Below are 18752 nucleotides of genomic sequence, written 5' to 3' on the forward strand. Positions count from 1 at the left end.
TTAAAGTCAACATGAAACTAACTAGGGGGAGTGACAGCCATTTAGATTCTTTAAAGGTTCGCACAGTATTCTTTTGTGACTATGCTGTAAATTTTTAATTCTGTAAAGTTTTAGGATTATTCATGTTTAGGAGAAATAAAAACTCTAATAGTATAGAGATTTAAAATGGCCAACATTGCTCAGATACTTTGTTTTGTGAGAACTGTGTGAGAAACATCTGGGTTCTGCTGAGGATATTTGTTTAACATGTGTTATATACGTTTACACATAAATACAATATTTTGTTTAAAGGTTTTACACTTCTGTCCAAAAGTTTGGGGGTCAGTAAGTGCTGACCCTGCTTGCTGTGTTAAAACACATCCCTGGTTTTACTGCGTACACATCAGTGGTGTTATTATTGTTATTCAACTCTTGTGCATCCTCATGGACACTTTTGTCTTTTGCAGGGTTTTTAATATTTTTTTTTTTTTTGCCTCTGTTAATGCTAACTACATACATTTTGGCACAGGTGTGTTAATTATTATTATTATTGTACCCATTGAAACACATTAAAACTGCAATTTTTAAGCCCAGGGCCATTTAACTACAAAATGATGCACACACACACACACACACACGAAGTGAGGCAGCAAGCGTGGCAAGTGCGGCACACGCAATGACTCAGCAAAAAGGTGCTTTTCAGAACAGCACGTGGGCCGCAATAACACTAAACTTTGTTGTCAAGTAGGGGGCCACAAAATATCCTCCCGCGGGCCGCGAGTTTGAGACCCCTGGCCTGTAAAGCAAATACTCACTTTTTTCCTGTTTTCTGCTTCTGCATATTATAGAGCAAATTGGATAAAGGATGCAGCAGTAACTGTGTTTGTTAGTATGGATGTTAGAGTGTAGTGTGTATGTGTGTAATAAAAACGTGTGTGTGTGTGTGTGTTTGTAATATTTAAGAGAAGTTGGCACTGCGCCCAAATTAAATCTTACTGATAACTATTATTTTGAGATATTAACCTCAAATTTGGAACACAGGTTTATTAGATTTATAGCTTTGATTTTCTAGCAGTTTTAGAGTTCAACATGTTTCATAAAATATATATTTTATATAAAATATTATTCATGGATCATTTTCATAAACTTAAACCTCTAAACCTTTTTGTTTTTTGGTTTCACTATTCAACCTTTTTTGTTAAAATGAGACCAAACTTAAGTCTGTTATTTTTTACATGGACATTTTAGTCCTCTATGGACCTATGTGTAACTTTATCTGATGCACTAGGGTTAAAACTAAATAACCTAAAATAAAATAAAATATTAATATTAAATTAATATTAATATATTAATATTAAATATTAAATTGAAAACTTAAAACCTGAACATTTTATTTTAAAAAAACTAACTGAAATAAATATGTTGTTGTACTAACAAAAATTATTAAAACTAAAATAAAGATAAATTAACACTAAATAGAATTTATTTATTTAAGTACAAAAAATTACAAAAAATAATAATAAATAACACTAAAATAACACTGGCACAAATTGTCTTTGTAATCGTTCATTAAAGTAAAATAACTTGCCTGGCCTGTAAAATGACTGCTTTTTGAATGATGTCACTAAGGCCATGCAGCCTACTTCATAATATTAACCACCCGCCAAATAGTGAATTAACTTGGGCTCAGTTTCACAGACAAAGCTTAGACTATGCCAGGATTATGCCTTAGTTCAATTAGAGCATTTACCGTAAGTAGTTTTTATAAATGTACATCTTGATACAAAACAATGACACTAACATATTTTTAGATCTGTCAGTGCAAAGTGGTTTCAGTTAAAACATCTTAAACATGCATTTTAGTCTGGGATTAATTTAAACCTTGTCTGTGAAACCAGGGGATAGACTACTTTTCATAAGCCAAATGACCTCTGATGCATAAAATCCCTGCCCTACATATTTTTTACAAATTGTTAAAGTACACATATTTTTCTCAGTGAATTTCCAATTTCACAGAGAAATAGGTCAAATTTGTGAATGCTATTTCATGTTCAGAAGCAATGGCATGAAGCATAAGTATTCCTCTCAGCTAGAATGATGCTTGTGAATGGCTCTTCTGCTGATGGCTGTGAAGAAAGATGGTATTGATTACATTGTACTACACCTGTAACCTGTGCAGTTCCTGTTTCTTGGCTGTGAGGTCATGTAGTCGACTGCTGCTCTCCCGCACGCCTTCTTCGGTTTCATTCAGCCAATCCTGGAGCGGCTCCACGCTGGTTTCAAAGTCCCGCATCTGAGACTGAAGATTCTGGAACAAAATAGTCAATGAAGCTGCATTTAAAGAGAGAACTTTGATTGGCTACATCAGGAATTTACCATGTTTTTGTCTGCTGAGGCATACAAATTATTTACTTAAAGGGATAGTTCACCCAAAAATGAAAACTCTGTCATAATTTACTCACCCTCAAGTTGTTCCAAACCTGTTTGAATTTCTTTCTTCTGTTGAAATAAGAAGATATTTTAAAGAAATTTGGTAACCAAACAGTTGAAGGACCCCACTGAGTTCCATAGTATTTTTTTCCCTACAATGGAAGTAAAAAGTGTCCATCAAATGTTTGGTTAGCCATATTATTCAAAATATCTTCGTTTGTGTTCAACAGAAGAAACTTCTGGATGAACTAACCTTTTAAGTATGCTTTAAGATTCCAAGAAATCTTGAATAACATGAATAATAATAAATGTAACTAGATTTTTAGATGTTGCATGCAGTTGCTATTGTGTAATGCAATGGCTGTTTTGTAAACAGGAATCTTATTTCTGCCACGGAATAAAAAAATAAAAAAGGTTGTTTGCACTTTTTATCTCAATTCTGACTCTGTTCTTAAAATTTTGAGATATAAACTTACTATTACGAGCAATTACTGCTTTGATTTTTTATTCCCTGGTGGAAACATGCTTCCGTAGTTTTATGTGGTAGTTTACTGGCCCAAATCAAGAGTCTCCGACTGTCGACAGATTAACAAATGTGTGTGGATTTTTTTATGATCAAATGATCTCTCATAGCACAGGACACCTGTAAGGCGGTCTCTCTCTGATGCAGATTCGTCATGAGTGTTTTCCAGTCTTCTCTGGTTGTGTTTATTTTGGCTCTGACCGACTCCACTCTGTCTTTGGCAGTGATGCTCATCAGTAGCTCTCCGCTGGCGGCCACTGTGTTCAGTTTGCCGTGGCCTTGCTCACGGTCACTAAGAAACTCCTGCAATAAGAAAAATGTACTCTCATAAATGCTGTTAATTACATTTAGTGTTCCAAACTGGACCAGAATTAATTGATAAACTCGTAATGAATCACTAGAATATTGACCTGGATCTTCTGCAGGCTGGACGATGCTTCCGCCAGGTTCTGAGGCACATCAAAACATTTGGCTGTATTGATTTTCGCATTGACCAGCCACTGCTGGAAGTCTCGAAAAGCAGCACGGAACCGCTGCTCCAGGAGCTTCTCTTTTCCCTGACACTCCCGAGACGCCTGGAGACTGAGGCTACAGTGAAGAAGATGTAAACGGAAGTGCTGAAGAAAAAGATTTAACTCCAGTGATTTGAACAATACTGGTAACATGCAGTCTCAGTCTTAGAAGGCACATCTACCATTTGCATATTCTCTGATGTTGTCAGGGTTCAGTCACTTTGTTCTGGGTTATTCTTGGTTTGGTGACAGAGCTCTAAAGCTGCCTTACCACTATAACCGACATTCGCATACAATTGTTGCATTTCGCCCCCTAGCGGCAGATACACGTAACTTAGAAATTGGTCGTGAAGCAACCGTTACCCTTTGATAATTCACCATGGTAAAATTAATGATTTTAATTAATCTAATGCATGTATGAAAATATCCACACAAAACAAAAGACCACCAATACGTCTATAAAAAAAAAACATGGTAGATTTTAACATAATTTCAACATAAATAATGATTTAATAACTATAAAATAAATACTTCTGCCATTATTATTAATAACCACCATTTTACAGAATTTTTTGCAGAAAATGTAATAAAAAATAAGTTTAAAGAATAGCAATTAAGTGGAAAAATAATTAAATAAAAATTTGTAATTCTAACGTTGCGCTCATAGTTTTCATTAGAACACATCACAGCCGGTCAGCCAGTCACATGCGGTCATGCCGCAGAAGTTCAAATATTTCAACGCATCTGATTTGAGCTTCGGATGCGTTGAAATATTTGAACTTCTGCGGCACGACCGCATGTGACCGGCTGACCGGATGTCAAGTCAAGTCAACTTTATTTATATAGCGCTTTTTACAATGCCGATTGTTTTAAAGGTGAACTATGTAGTATTTTTGCAGTAAAATATCCAAAAACCACTAGGCCAGTGTTATATATTTTGTTCAGTTGAGTACCTACAATATCCCAGATGTTTCCAACTATTTGTAAATTGTGAGAAAATTGCTATGTTAACTAAGGACAGGGACGTTTCAGCATTGCATTTGAGAGAGTCGCCTGTCAATCGCGTCATATCTGCGTTACCCTCGGTTTCGGCTTTTATTTGGCAGGAGCGCTTTACTCTTAGCAGTGTGAACAACTGAACGCACGGAGTAACGTCATAACATCGTTTTAAACACACTTAAATGTATCTAATATGATAAACAGAGCTCCATTACCTCAAAATCATAACCGGAAGAGGGGATCTGTGCAGGCGCCCGGCAAATGAGTCCCGTCCCGTCATAATAAAAGTCCCGGTATTCGCAAGGCGGGTATTTGTTTAACAATCGCTCCAGCAGCTTTGCTCAGGTCCATAACACTCGGTCCTGCTCTGCTTTAGACTACAGTAACGTTAATAACCGCATGCATGAACGTGATTTCTGCCCGAGTCCTATTTTTCACCGGCTGTGATGAGAAGACCACATCTCCCAAGATGCAGCGCTCACACTGCGTCATCAAACTACGCATTTGTTTTGCATAGGCGCCCTCCAGTGGACAAAAGCTGCATAGTGCACCTTTAAAGCAGCGTCACGGCGTTAGCAGGAAAATAATCAACATAATTTAATTCAGCTGTACAGCCACTCTGGAGAAAACGGTGATGTTATCAGCTCATTTCAGTTATCATATTATGTCAATGTGGGCAGCAGATCAGTAATATACATGATATAGTTAATTTAGTTTAGGAATTAAATTTATTTGGATATTTAGTTGAAATTTTAGTGTCCCCAACTGAGCCAGCCAAGCCAAGCCAAAGCCGACAGGATGTGATGAAAATTTCGGCATACGCATAATTATGATCGGAACGCCACACAGCTGCCATAATACTCTCCATTGGAAATGAATGACTTCCGATCTGTAGCTTGTCATTTGTCGGAGATAGTCGGCTTAACACTTCTATCGTCTTGTCTTTGTGTGAGTGTGTGGGTTTTGAGTTAGCTTGGCCCATGCACTCTTTTGCATGATATGTTGTAAGGAGTGTCTATTTATCCGCCTTGTTGGCAGAGGCTTTTCACACAAACTCTGCTCACTGACGTCCGATTGGTCCAGACAAAATTACAGATTATAAAAATAAATAAATAAATTTATATAAATTTATAAATAAGAAAATAAAGATTGTCAACCGTAGCAATAGTGTAGGGGTAAGTTTGTGTGGAAGAGTAGCAAGCTCAAATCAGCCTTTTTCCAACTCACTCTTACTATCTTTTCCCATCACATATAAGAAAGGCATTTATTATATAAATTACATATACTATAAAAAAATATTCAAAAAGTAGAAATAAAGTGTCTAACGTGTTTATTAGGCTAATAAAGTGTTTATCGGTTATTGATAAGGGTAGTTGTAGGGAGCGCTTTATTTTCCCAATAAGGTGGCATTCATTTAATCATTTTAATCAATATAATCTTTTACACTCTGTTATTATTGCACACCAGTTAATGTACAACAACACTGAGGTGCAAATGTCGATCTGCTACTATTTATAAGTACTATATAAAGAAATACAGCTATTTTTACACAGCGTACATAAAATCTATTGCTATTTAAACAGTGTAAATAGCAGCTATCATTATTTGTACAAATAACATATATCACTAAGACAATATACTATTTTTTACTTTACACTGCAAATAGCCTCTGCCTGTATTGTATGTGCGTAGTGTGGTGTTCGGATCCCGGTAGTTGGGTCTAGTTCGATGTCTGTGTTCACACAGTCATGCTCTATGTTTTTTCTCTTGTTGTGAACGCACGGGTTGGGTACATGCACTCTTGTCTCGTGTGTTATTGTCGAGCATCAGGTTTGTTTTGTCATATTTTTTGCATTCTTTTGTTGTCGTTTGTGTAGCACGTCTCATGTTTATCATCAGGAACGGGCTGTGGGCTGTGCCTACAGAAGAGCCCTACAGAAGATTTGGGTCCTCACTTCCTTCATTTGGTATTTTGTTTAATATGTCTATCTAAATACAGAACACTGAAGTGCATCTCTGGATTTGGGTCCTCACTTCCCAGCACCAGACCAATTTCTTTGAATCAGGTTTGCAAAAATGAGGGCTTCAGAATAAGAACAAGTAACTGGTTGTGCTATTAATTTGTAGGGAGCCCCACACATGAAGATAACATATGTATTTCATGGCCATGAATTAACAAATTTATATTTTATTTTACTTCAGCTTTATTTTAATGAAAAAAGATTAAAGCTACACTGTGTGATATTTTCCCCCATCTAGTGGTGAAAAAGTATATGACCATCCAGTGATTAATAGTTTCTGTTCCTCTCAATTCTGATTTCGTTTTAAAGGTGAACTATGTAGTATTTTTGCAGTAAAATATCCAAAAACCACTAGGCCGGTGTTATATATTTTGTTCAGTTGAGTTCTTACAATATCCCAGAAGTTTCCAACTATTTGCAAATTGTGAGAAAATTGCTATTTTAACTAAGGACAGGGACGTTTCAGCATTGCATTTGAGGGAGTCGCCTGTCAATTGCGTCATATCTGCGTTACCCTTGGTTTCGGCTTTAATTTCGCAGGAGCGCTTTACTCTTAGCAGTGTGAACAAGTTAACGCACGGAGTAACGTCATAACATCGTTTTGAACACACTTAAATGTATCTAATATGATAAACAGAGCTACATTACCTCAAAATCATAACCGGAAGAGCGGATCTGTGCAGGCGCCCGGCGACTGTCTCCCGTCCCGTCATAATAAAAGTCCCGGTATTCGCGAGGCGGGTATTTGTTTAACAATCGCTCCAGCAGCTGTGCTCAGGTCCATAACACTCGGTCCTGCTCTGCTTTAGACTACAGTAACGTTAATAACCGCATGCATGAACGTGATTTCTGCCCGAGTCCTATTTTCCACCGGCTGTGATGAGAAGACCACATCTCCCAAGATGCTGCACTCACACTTTGCGTCATCAAACTACGATTTGTTTTGAATAGGCGCCCTCCAGTGGACGAAAGCTGCATAGTGCACCTTTAACTCCTACGGTGGCCGATTTAGTCCAAGAATTACATGGCAACCCCCCTCTTCACATTCGACACAGCGCCATCGAGTGTTAAACCACGAAAGGCAAACCTTGAATTTACGGGTATGTCCCTCTTTGGCTAATGTACTTTCAAGATGGAGGGGCAACATGGCGACTGGCATCCGAACCCTCACCCGTATGTATTTTCAGTGGCATATAATAAACTTACGAGAATACTTTATTACTTGAAAGAAGTAAATATACATTAATGAGCACATATATATTTGAAAGAACTAAGTGTTTTTAGCTAAGAATAAACTAAAAAAGTTACACAGTGTAGCTTTAAAGCGAAGTAAAATTTAGAAGTGTTAGAAGAGCTCTCCTACCTGTTGTATTCTTTAATGAGGGCGGACACTCTTTCAGATTGAGCACCCAGATCTCTGGAGAACCGGCACAAGTCATTCAGCTGACACTTCAAATTGTCAGACATGGGCTCCACATTGAGCAGTGCTTCTAGGGCATCCTGAGTCATAAAAACATTAAATACAGTAACATTAAAAAAACAGAAATATATCTTTTTAGCTTTTATTATTTTGTTCTGTAGGCTTTACCTTCGCTATCTGCCAGCCCTGCACAGCCTCTTCCCCAGAGCTCATTTCCTCCACCTGCTGCAGTTTGATGCGCCACTCTTGCAGCTTGCTGCCGAACTCCTGCAGGTCCTGCTCCAGCTGTGTAGCTAAGCTGTTGAACTCCTGCTCTGAGTTGGCCATCTGAGCCAGAACGCCCTCCAGACCGGAGCACACGTGTTTAGCTCCGCGCTCCCACTGTTCCCAGGCCGAGAGAAGGCTGGACTCCTCCCTCTCCAGGACCTCACAGCCCACCGTGGAAGTGTGGTCCCGTGTGGCGGCTCCGCAGCTCTGCACACGGGTCAGGCGCTCGCGTCCTTGCTTCTTGGAGTCTAACAGCCCCTAAAATGGAATTACAATGCTTTAAGGTTAACATGAAATAAAAACTGACTCAGTTTACTTCCTTAATAAAGGTTTCTGGTTGTTGTTGTGAGTGATAAGGTATCAGAGAACATGCCAAAAACTATTATTGGAGTACATTTTATACAAGAAAATATTATTTCAGTCTTTCTACTTCAAAATTTCACATTTAATTAAGTACGCTACTCTCTTTCTTATTGCTTCCTTATGAAATTTACTAGCAGATTTTGAGTCAAAATATTTAAATGTATATATGTTAAATATATATTTAGGAGACGTCAGCTGAAAATATCTATCATTGCAAAATATTATTTTTTACAACTGTTCAAAAGTTTAGGGTCTTTAAAAATTGTTATGCATGTAAAAAAACAAGCATGCAGATTTGCTGCTTAAGGGTGTGTTCACACTTGTAGTTTGGTTCGTTTCGTCCGGACCAAAAAACAAAAACAAAACATAGCACTGGTCCGCTTAGTGTTCACACTGGCATTTTTAACAGCGAACCTATTGTTACCTAACCAAAGCCATAGGGATACGGTCGCAACCTGATTGGTCGGCTTTTATGACATATATGTCGCGACAGAGTTTACCTAACATTCAAAACAATGCAGTGTGCTGGATTATACGGGATCATTTTATGCGTGTAAATATGGTTTTATTTTTACCAGCTGAGAACTCACGAAGAGCTCATAAAATGTTCAAAGCATTCAAAACAGCAGCAGGATTGTATGCAGAAACGAAGATCTGCTGTAAAAGAGATGGCAGTTCTATTGTCTGTACTGACTAATGGGTTGCCCCATTTGATGGGTCCTTTGATGAGAAGAACCAGGCATGCGTTTTGTGCGTTTTTTCTAGCATTTTCGGACCAAATATTGATGAGGCACTTTACCTCCTCTTTGCTCCACGTTTGCCCTCTACTCATTTTGGAAACACAGATCTTTCCACGTCGTCAAATCAGCTGACTTGTAGCATTGCATCTTGTGATATCACGTCCTGTTTTTGGTTCGTTTACATGACTTTGGTCCGTGTTGCGTTCATATATCAATCGAACCGCACCAGAGTTCGTTTGGAAGCAGACAGAGAAAAAAACTTTTTAGCGGTCTTGGTCCCGCTTGTTTGGTGCGCACCAGCGTTCGGATGGCAGCGTTTACATATGTTCAAATGAACCGCACTAACCGAGCAATCGCACCAGGGTTCTTTTAATCCAACCAAACATGACAAGTGTGAACACACCCTAAGAAACATTTCTTATTATTATTAATGTTAAAAACAGTTGTGGTGTTTTATGCATGTATATATGCTTTTATATTAAATATATATTTTATGCATATTTTATATGAGTTTTTTCAGGATTCTGTGATGAATAGAAAGTTCAAAAACATCCTGATCCCAGACTTTTGAACAGTAGCGCATGTCAGTTTAGCAAACACAGGTAAACGTACCCTGACTTTTGAGAGTTTCCTCTGAACAGAAGCAGCGTCTCCAGACATGTCTGACCAGCGCTGGAGCTCTTCTTTAGCTGAGGTGAGCCAGTCGTTCAGGTCACGCACCGACTCCACGTACTGCTCATGCTCTCTGACGATCTCCTCCATCTGCTGGACCTTACTCTACAGCACAAGACAGTACACAACATAACATTTTTATAAATGTTAATACATTTATTATGTTTAATAAATGTTCTTGGTATTACGTGAATAATTCATCATTTTCTGTGAATAATTCAAATTATTATTGTTTCATAATCTTTCAAAGTCTCAAAGACAACTTATCTATAATTCATATTTTGAAGCAATAATATTGCTTACTTTTTATTATGACCCAATAAAAACCCAGTGGATGAAATTAACTCCCATCCTTCATTTTTTTCCATTAAACATTTCATTTTTCTCATAAATGCTTTGCTTGTTAGGTATTTAACAAATACTATCCCAGAGTACAAAATCAAATACTTCCTACTATATAGTACATCAAAACCGTAGTATGTCCGAATACATAATAAGTGCGCCTTGAAGGACAATGAATAAGAGGGAAGCAACACAACTGACAGTACATCTGAATTTCATTTATACTTCCCATATTATTCATACTATATAGAACATACATTTTTACTGGTTACAAAGTAAATGCAAATTCAATTGTAGTATCTGATTTAAACGTAGTGATCTCGGAGGAACCATATTATCCTAAGTGTTTGAATTGTATGTTTATATTTAGATTACATCTTTTCACCTTAATGACAGTTGTGATATTGGTAAACTGGGTGTTAAACTCAGATCTTGGGACTTCAGCGAATGCCTGGTCTCCTGTTTTCTCATAGAGTTCTGTGGCTTTCTCATTCAGGCGGGTCAGTGCTGACGAATGGACCTCCACATCAGCCTGAATTGCCCGCAGGCGGTCCAGTAGCGAGGCCTTCTCTTTCAGCCCGGGCTGCTGCTGCAGAGCCACTACAGCCTCCTGCTCCACCATCTCCATCCACTGCTGCAGCTGAGCTTTACTCTCCAGAAAACTTCCCCACTGAGCTACGGTCCACTCCAGACGACTGCATCATACACGCAATGATTATTATACAATTCTGCAAGTTTAACCTGAGGTTTTATAAGAGGAAACAGGAACTCTCACCTGTGACAGCTCATGGCGGTCATGAGGATATTGGCCCAGGAATCCTTCAGACTCTTGAGCTGAGAGCGGATAACTTCCTGTTTATCCCTACTGCAATTCTTCACCACCTGCTCTCCCTTCCCTACGGTCATGTTGATCTTCACTTCCCCTTCACCCTTCATTAGCAAGATGTCCTGAAACAATATTTTCACAATATCAATGATTATATATCATTTTAAAAAGGCAGCGGCTATTTGCACTACGTGTAAATAGAATCTAGTTGCTATTTACACTGTGCAAATAGTGATAGATTCTATTTACACTCAGTGAAAATAACATATTTTCTTAGCGATACATGATATTTACACTAAGTGAAAATAGTGATATATTCTATTTACACCATATAAAAGTAGCAGTTCTTTACCATATAAATAGTCATTTATTTTGAAAGATACATGCTATTTGCACCTCAGTATTGTTGTAAATTTCATTAACAGGATGCAATAATAACAGTGTAAATTATTATTTTTATTTAAATTATTAAATGGATGCCTTTAAGGAACACTAAAAGCTCTCTTTAGACCTAACCCTACCCAAAAAATGATTTTATTATTATTAAACATTTAGTTTGGCACTTTATTTCCACATTTAGAACATTTTCTTAATTTTTATTGAAAATAAATGTCTTTCTGATGTGATTTGTGATGAGAAAAGAGAAGAGCAAGCTTTGTGGGCGTCTGCATATATATATATATATATATATATATATATATATATATATATATATATATATATATATATATATATATATATATAAAATAAATAAATAAATAAATAAATTAATTTATATATATATATATATATATATATATATATATATATATATATATATATATATATATATATATATATATATATATATAAATAAAAATTTATATATAATATATTAATGATTGACAAAGACTTTTAACACACAAAATGCACAAAATTCATGTGGAATTTCAAAAAAAGGGATGCTTTTAAGCACTATTACAAATAGAGGTATGGGTGGCATGACTCAGTTTTCTGACCTGTACGAGGCCCAGTCTCTTCTCCAGGGTCTCTTTATTCCCACTGGTGCTGTTGAGTGAATTGAGGCGCTCCTGTACGCCGCTGAGCCATCCCCACGTGCTCTGCAGCGTCTCCTCAAAGTTGTGCTGCTCCTGCTGACTGAGCTGACACACGCGCAGCCTTTCCCTCGCCGCCTTGAGAAGCGCCTGATGCTGCAGCTGCAGCTGTGCAGACGCCCGCAGCTCCGCCCCACTGCCGTGCCCCCCCTCACTCAGAGCCTGAGCCTCCTGGCATAGACTCTCAAACGAGTCCCTACAGGAGAAGAGACGGAAAATGATTTGCATTAAAAAAATGGTAACACTTTATTTTAGGGTTCAGTTATTAACTATTAACTAGTTGCTTATTAGCATCATAGACTGTAAAAAAGTATGGACGTAGTGTCCGTGAAGTCACCCATAGGATTCTGATAAGCCGTTCTGAAGCGTAAAGTAGGGGCGAGCTGGGCATCGCCATCTTTCAAGCGCGTAATCGCGTGTCACTCCCGCAAAACAGAAAATGGGCAAAGAGGCGGTATGTGGGCGGAGCTTAGGTGACGCAATGACTAACAGACAACGGAAAACTACAAAAACTACCTTACTAACCATTAATAAGCAGTAAATTAGGAGTTTATTGAGGCAAAAGTTGTCGTTAATAGTGAATATGTGTTCCCCATACTAAAGCGTTACCAAAAAAAATGATAATAAATTAATTATAATTACTTATATATTATAAAATGTCAATATTAGATCTGTAAACATGGGTACATTTCCTGAAACCATGCCCAGGTCACATTTCCCACAAATAAGAAATATGTTTAATTGCCATTCACAATGCGAAAACAAACAAACAAAACAAAAAACACAAACCCAGCTAATAACATGAGTTTTGGTCATATTTCCCAGCAAAATCAAATAAAACAACACACAATTAAATAAATAAATAATGTAAAAAATATTAATTTATCAGGGGTTACAGAGAGGGCAGTTTTATATTGTCCATTTAACATATTCTGACCTCTCTTTAAGCACTTCATGTTGGAATTCTTCCACTCGCTCCAGCGTCACTTTCTCCTGATCGCTGTGTCTCCCCTCGGGCAGCTCTGTGCTCATCCTCACATCCATGCGCTCCAGCCAGCGGGTCAACCTCTGCAGACAGCTCTCAAAGCTAGAAAGACACAGCACAGATTTCAATTCAGAGCGTTTGGGCCAAATAAACTCGCGCCAACATGAGAGCTGACAGTACGCCCTCGCTTCCACAGCAAAGCCGTTTATCCACAGGAATTATTTCAAACAATTTGCCAGTCTAATATTTAACCCAGCAAGCAGCAGTGTGAAGCTGCTGATAAGTTCTCACCTGCTAAGCAGACTGGCGCTGTCTTCCAGGTTCTGCTGGTTCTGTTTACACTGCTCCACATAGCTGTCCCAGTCCTGCTGGATGGAGGAGAGGTTCTGCTGGACCTGGCCTGCGCTGGCTTTGGGGAGGTGTAGAAGAAGCTTCTCGCCTTCTGTACACACCAGTGTTAGACGGCTGTCTCCATCATCCACCCGCTCCAGAGCTCCCTGTAAGACAGACAAGCGACTCCACAATGAGTGTTACATGTTTAACATACACAAGCCATCCTACTTGTTTTGTACCACGGATAAAACATGCCAAAGATTTACATTAAAGGAGATATATATATATATATATATATATATATATATATATATATATATATATATATATATATATATATATATATATATATATAATATTATATTATATATATATATATATTTTAGTAAATTATGTTTTTTGTGTTTTTTTTTTGTTTTGTTTTTGTTTTTACAATTTTTTATAAAGAATCCTAAAAAAAATGTAACATGGTTTCCACAAAAATATTAAGCAGCTCAAATGTTTTCAACACTGATAATATAAGAAATGTCTTTTTTGAGCATTAAATCAGCATATTAGAATCACGATCATGTGAGGACTGGAGTAATGATGCTGAAAATGTTTACATCACAGAAATAAATGACATTTTATAAAATATGTTCACATAGAAATATTTCAAATTTTTGAAATACAGTAAAATACAAAGTAAACAGAGCCTTGGTAAGCATTAGAGGATTATTTCATTAAAAAAATCCTAGTAACAAATCTTGTAACAATAATCAAATGCATAGCAATGCCCGACAACCACCTACAACATTATGTAGAATCATGATAGCAAGTTTTCATTACAACTATTCATAAAAATCCTTCTAGCTATTATACAATAAAAATCATTATAAAGATCATTTTAAAATCTAATAGTACACTACAGCTCACATAACAAATCACATCTTTTCCAGTTAGTCACAATCATCAATAGCGTTGTTTTAAGACATTTTAACAGATGCTTGATATCTATTTTGAAGGATGCCCACACTGGTCCAAAAAAGCTGTATTTTTTTATTACTAAATATGGCTATTTTATTGGTTGCCATTTATTTTGTCATTTTACATAGCATTTTACTTCTCAGTGAGGTCAGAACTTGACTACTTGACACTTAGGGACAGATTTACTAAACAGGGAAAATTAGCGTTGGAGCACAATTCCAGAAAAGCGGCGATGACAGTTCTGCGCGTGATCTACTGACAACGCGCAAATTAATGAACACAGATACCGCCATATAATTTTCTATAATGACCAGCGCAATCTACCTGTTACCGTCTGGTTTAAGACACGCTTTTGTGGGCAATAAATAATGCCACAAACACTAGTTAATTGACGAGTGCAAACCTTTGTAAATCCCCTTGTGTGATTCATTTAAATACTCTCCTCCCAAGAATTTTTTGCCTGAAAGGGAAACGCCCACCAGAGGTGGGTAGAGTAGCCAAAATCTTTACTCAAGTAAAAGTACAAGTACTTACGGAAATATTTACTCAAGTAAAAGTAAAAGTAACAATCGTAATAGTTACTTGAGTAAGAGTAAAAAAGTATTAGATGAAAAAACTACTCAAGTACTTAGTTACTAGTTACTTTCAATCTGATTGATAAGATCCAAAAACCCTGAATTTCAGACTACTTAGAGAGCTTTCACACACCTCCAAATATATATATATGTGTGTGTGTGTGTGTGTGTGTGTGTGTTTAATGGTTAAACAGTGTAAATTAATGGTGTGCTGGGCTAACCACAGCTCTTTTTAAAACATACTTTGTTCTTATATTTTTATAAGTATATGCATTCTTAAAAATACAGTCCCATTTTTAAATGTATGTATACACTGCAGACTGTTGTCTGTCCGGATATGTGTATAAATGCAAGATGTCACATTAGGCTATTCAATTTGTTTCGTTTTTTAGCCTGATCTCATCAGTACCTGTGGTAACGTTTTTGCTAACCACAAAATATGTACCAATACGTACATATTGCGACAGTTTCAAAGTGAAATGTCCACTGGGTGGCGCTAAAAGCTTATTTTTTTCCAGAACAGATTTGCGTGAATCTGACATGTTTTGTTACGTTGTGTTTTTAACGTAGCCTACACCCACACTAAACCTACCCGAAAGTGTTAACAAAAGCAAATGTGACAAAAATAAAATTGTGTCCATGTATTTTTAGCTTGTGTTTAGAACTCGTCTTTGAGCTCTTTTATCATGACTCGTTCTTCATGGGGTTCGTTCTCAAGCTTTTCGCATTGCAAATACAAATCTGTCTCAGCTGAGCTATCGAGCAAGTCTGGTGAATCAGAAAAGCAGAACATGGAGCTGTGACGCAAAATTCAAAATGTTTTACAAACCATAGACTAACAAAAAATGCAGTTTTTCTGCCTATAGTGTTCATTTCTGTTGGAATTCCTGCAGTGTGTATTGGTAGGCCTACGTATTTTGTGGTTTGCAAAAACATTGTCACAGGTACATTTTGCCAATGAGGTTGCTCGTTTTATGAGAAAAAAAAGATATGTAAATGTGCAGATGTGAACGTTTGTTTGTGGACGTGTGTTCGGAGGATTCAAACGATTTGTCAATGCTTGCACAAGAGCGCATATGAGGAAAACACTCGGACAGTGTGTGAAATAGTATTACAATAAAGGAAAAGTGCCCATAGTTACCAAATTACCATTAACAGTGTTCAAATATAGGCATCATTGTTACACTTACCGCTGTTTTCTCAGGTTGGAGCTGGAATTATTGCATGCTGAGATGTCCATACTGGTGCACACAGCATGCATTAAATTATGAAACTGTTCTTTTTGACATCTTGGACTGAAAACAGGCTGAACATGAGGCCACGTACGGATGATCTGCCGTAGCTCACACACATCTCCCTCTGCTTCGGCCATCATCTTCTGACTAAACGCGCGCTAATTTTATGCGGGTGATGCGTATCCACCTCTCGCGAAGCAGCCTCTCCAACGTTTCGCGAGACTTGCGAACAAGTCATAACTTATTTTAAAATATATAATTAATTATCACCATTGACACTAGCGGAGGAACGCCACCGAATGTAACTAAGTAAAAGTACAGTTTTTTCACAAGAAATGTACTTGAGTAAAAGTAAAAGTACCGATTTTTAAATATACTCTAAAAGTACAAGTTACCCAAAAAATGTACTCAAGTAAATGTAACGAAGTAAATGTAATTCGTTACTACCCACCTCTGACGCCCACAAATGCATATGCAATAAGATCAGCCGTCCACGCCGTCCACGCCTTTTCAGTGCTAATTTATCACTCTGTGTCATTAGTGAATACTGAGAGTAGTTTTTTAATGCCAAAAAGGGTTTGTGTTGACGCAAGCTGTAAGTAAATCCGGCCTTAGTCAACATTTTACAAACTGTTCAGTTAGGATGAGGTGTTATGAAATATGAAGTACCTTCAATTTCTGCAGTTTGCGATCCACCACGCTCATGTCACCAGAATGGTCGGCACATTCTCTCACAATGTCTTTCTGTCCAGAGAGCCATGTATGAAACTCCTTCACAAGATCTGGGAAGAGAAGAAGACAAAGAGGACAGTCAGTAATCTTACCACAATGTCTGTCCTTGAATCAAAGTCGAGATCATTTTAATTGAGGAATACAGTGATTCTCACCATTGAAGTGCTGCTGGAGGCCATGCTGCATGGACCCGAGCTTCCTAACACAGAGCTGATTGACCGTTTCATATTTCTTGATGAGGTCGGTCAGAGAGGAACCTAAACCAGCTAGTTCCTCTGAGGGGTATTTTCTGCAAAGCGTGTTCAAGCTTTCCCGGGCTGAGTCAATGCTAGTCTGCTGGTTTTGAAGCTCCTTTTGGATTTCCTATAAATTTTATACATAAAAAAAAAAAAACTTTTATTCTTAACCTATGTTACCTTGTATTTGAATAAATAAAGCTGTCACGACACCAACATTTTAGATACCAGTGAAATGTCACAATTCTCGATAAAAATTTTATACTACGAAAAAAAGTACTAGTCTAACTCCTATAGACATTTTTTAAAACTAGTAAACAATAAGCAAGAAAATAAGAACAAATGAACAAATTACAAGTAATAGCAAAAATAAATACAATTGAACGTTACAAATGAAATAAAAAGTGCTTTAAGATTAACAGTATTATTCATGTAAGAAATTCTACAGAAATTGAATAAATTAATCACGTAAAATAATACAGCATTAGTCTTCACTTTATAAATTAAAGGGGACATATTTTGCAAAATTCACTTTTAGAGAATTCACTTCAAAATAAGGTGTTTGAACACAGATGTATGTTTACAGTGTGTGTAAATAACCAGCCTATAGTAGTAAAAATCCACCTAATGCTTTTTTATAATCCCAATCAGTCTCTCATAACGCTCTGTTTCATATTTCCCCCTACTCCTACGTAAGAGTATGGAAACCCCGCCCATGACAGTTGATGATCTGGCCTTTTAGCATAGACACACCCCTGAGCGAGAAGCACAGATAGCGCCATTTCTGTTTACTCACATGATCAGCTAACGTTAGCTAGAGTATTACGATGTCTGCACCAAAACACATGACACATCTTCTGTTGTTGGATGTACCAAAGAACATACAAAGAGTCTCTATAGACTCCTGGCATCTGAGCCACTGAGGACTCCATGGTTGAATTCATTTTTGAAGGAAATGTGTTGAAGAATATCGGTAAAATGTTATATATTTGCCCAAATCATTTTACGTATTATTGCTTCACCATCAAGGGTCATAACAAACGCTGGATTCGCGGAAAAGTTGTTTCTGAAGGATGAGTCAATACCAAGTGGCAACCTCCCCGAGATTCTGTTGAAGCCAATACAGAAGTAACTTAAACTGCAATTCCACGACTGGCCACTAGGGACAGGCTCCAGAAGGGAGCACAATCTCATTGATCCCCATGTAAAAATGCCCAACTTTACAGCAGAAAAAAACATGTTTACAGCTTGGTACAAATTGTGGTTTTGGTCTAAACGGCTAATTTTGCCCTTCATGACAACTGTGAGTGGGGTTAATTTTTTTTTTTTTTATTATTTCGTTTACATTATATAAAGCCTTAAAGTTCTGCATAATTCAGGGAGTGGTTACTTTGAGTGACAGGTGGATAGCAATTTATCTGCTGTCTGTTAGTCATCGCGTGACGCCGTCACCTCAGCTCCGCCCACATCCCGCCCTTTGCCCATTTTCTGTTATATGGGCG

General features: G+C 37.4%; 1 protein-coding gene across 18 annotated transcripts in view; it reads right to left on the reverse strand.

Annotated features, from left to right (window-relative positions):
* The window catches only part of syne1b (spectrin repeat containing, nuclear envelope 1b), a 188368-nt gene that overhangs the window by 104485 nt on the left and 65131 nt on the right, over positions 1-18752 (reverse strand). For all 18 annotated transcript variants that reach the window (XM_067456126.1, XM_067456134.1, XM_067456132.1 and 15 more), the window contains 13 exons: positions 17170-17377; positions 16952-17064; positions 13465-13670; positions 13126-13275; positions 12093-12384; positions 11044-11216; positions 10654-10963; positions 9867-10031; positions 8053-8409; positions 7828-7964; positions 3343-3520; positions 3053-3235; positions 2144-2287 (listed from right to left, as the gene is read on the reverse strand). In XM_067456126.1, coding sequence (XP_067312227.1) covers positions 2144-2287; positions 3053-3235; positions 3343-3520; positions 7828-7964; positions 8053-8409; positions 9867-10031; positions 10654-10963; positions 11044-11216; positions 12093-12384; positions 13126-13275; positions 13465-13670; positions 16952-17064; positions 17170-17377 — 2616 coding nt within the window. The remainder of the gene's footprint in view (positions 1-2143; positions 2288-3052; positions 3236-3342; positions 3521-7827; positions 7965-8052; positions 8410-9866; positions 10032-10653; positions 10964-11043; positions 11217-12092; positions 12385-13125; positions 13276-13464; positions 13671-16951; positions 17065-17169; positions 17378-18752) is intronic.

This window comes from Pseudorasbora parva, chromosome 10 (genome assembly GCF_024679245.1).
Source record: "Pseudorasbora parva isolate DD20220531a chromosome 10, ASM2467924v1, whole genome shotgun sequence".
In the NCBI taxonomy this organism is placed as follows: Eukaryota; Metazoa; Chordata; class Actinopteri; order Cypriniformes; family Gobionidae; genus Pseudorasbora; species Pseudorasbora parva.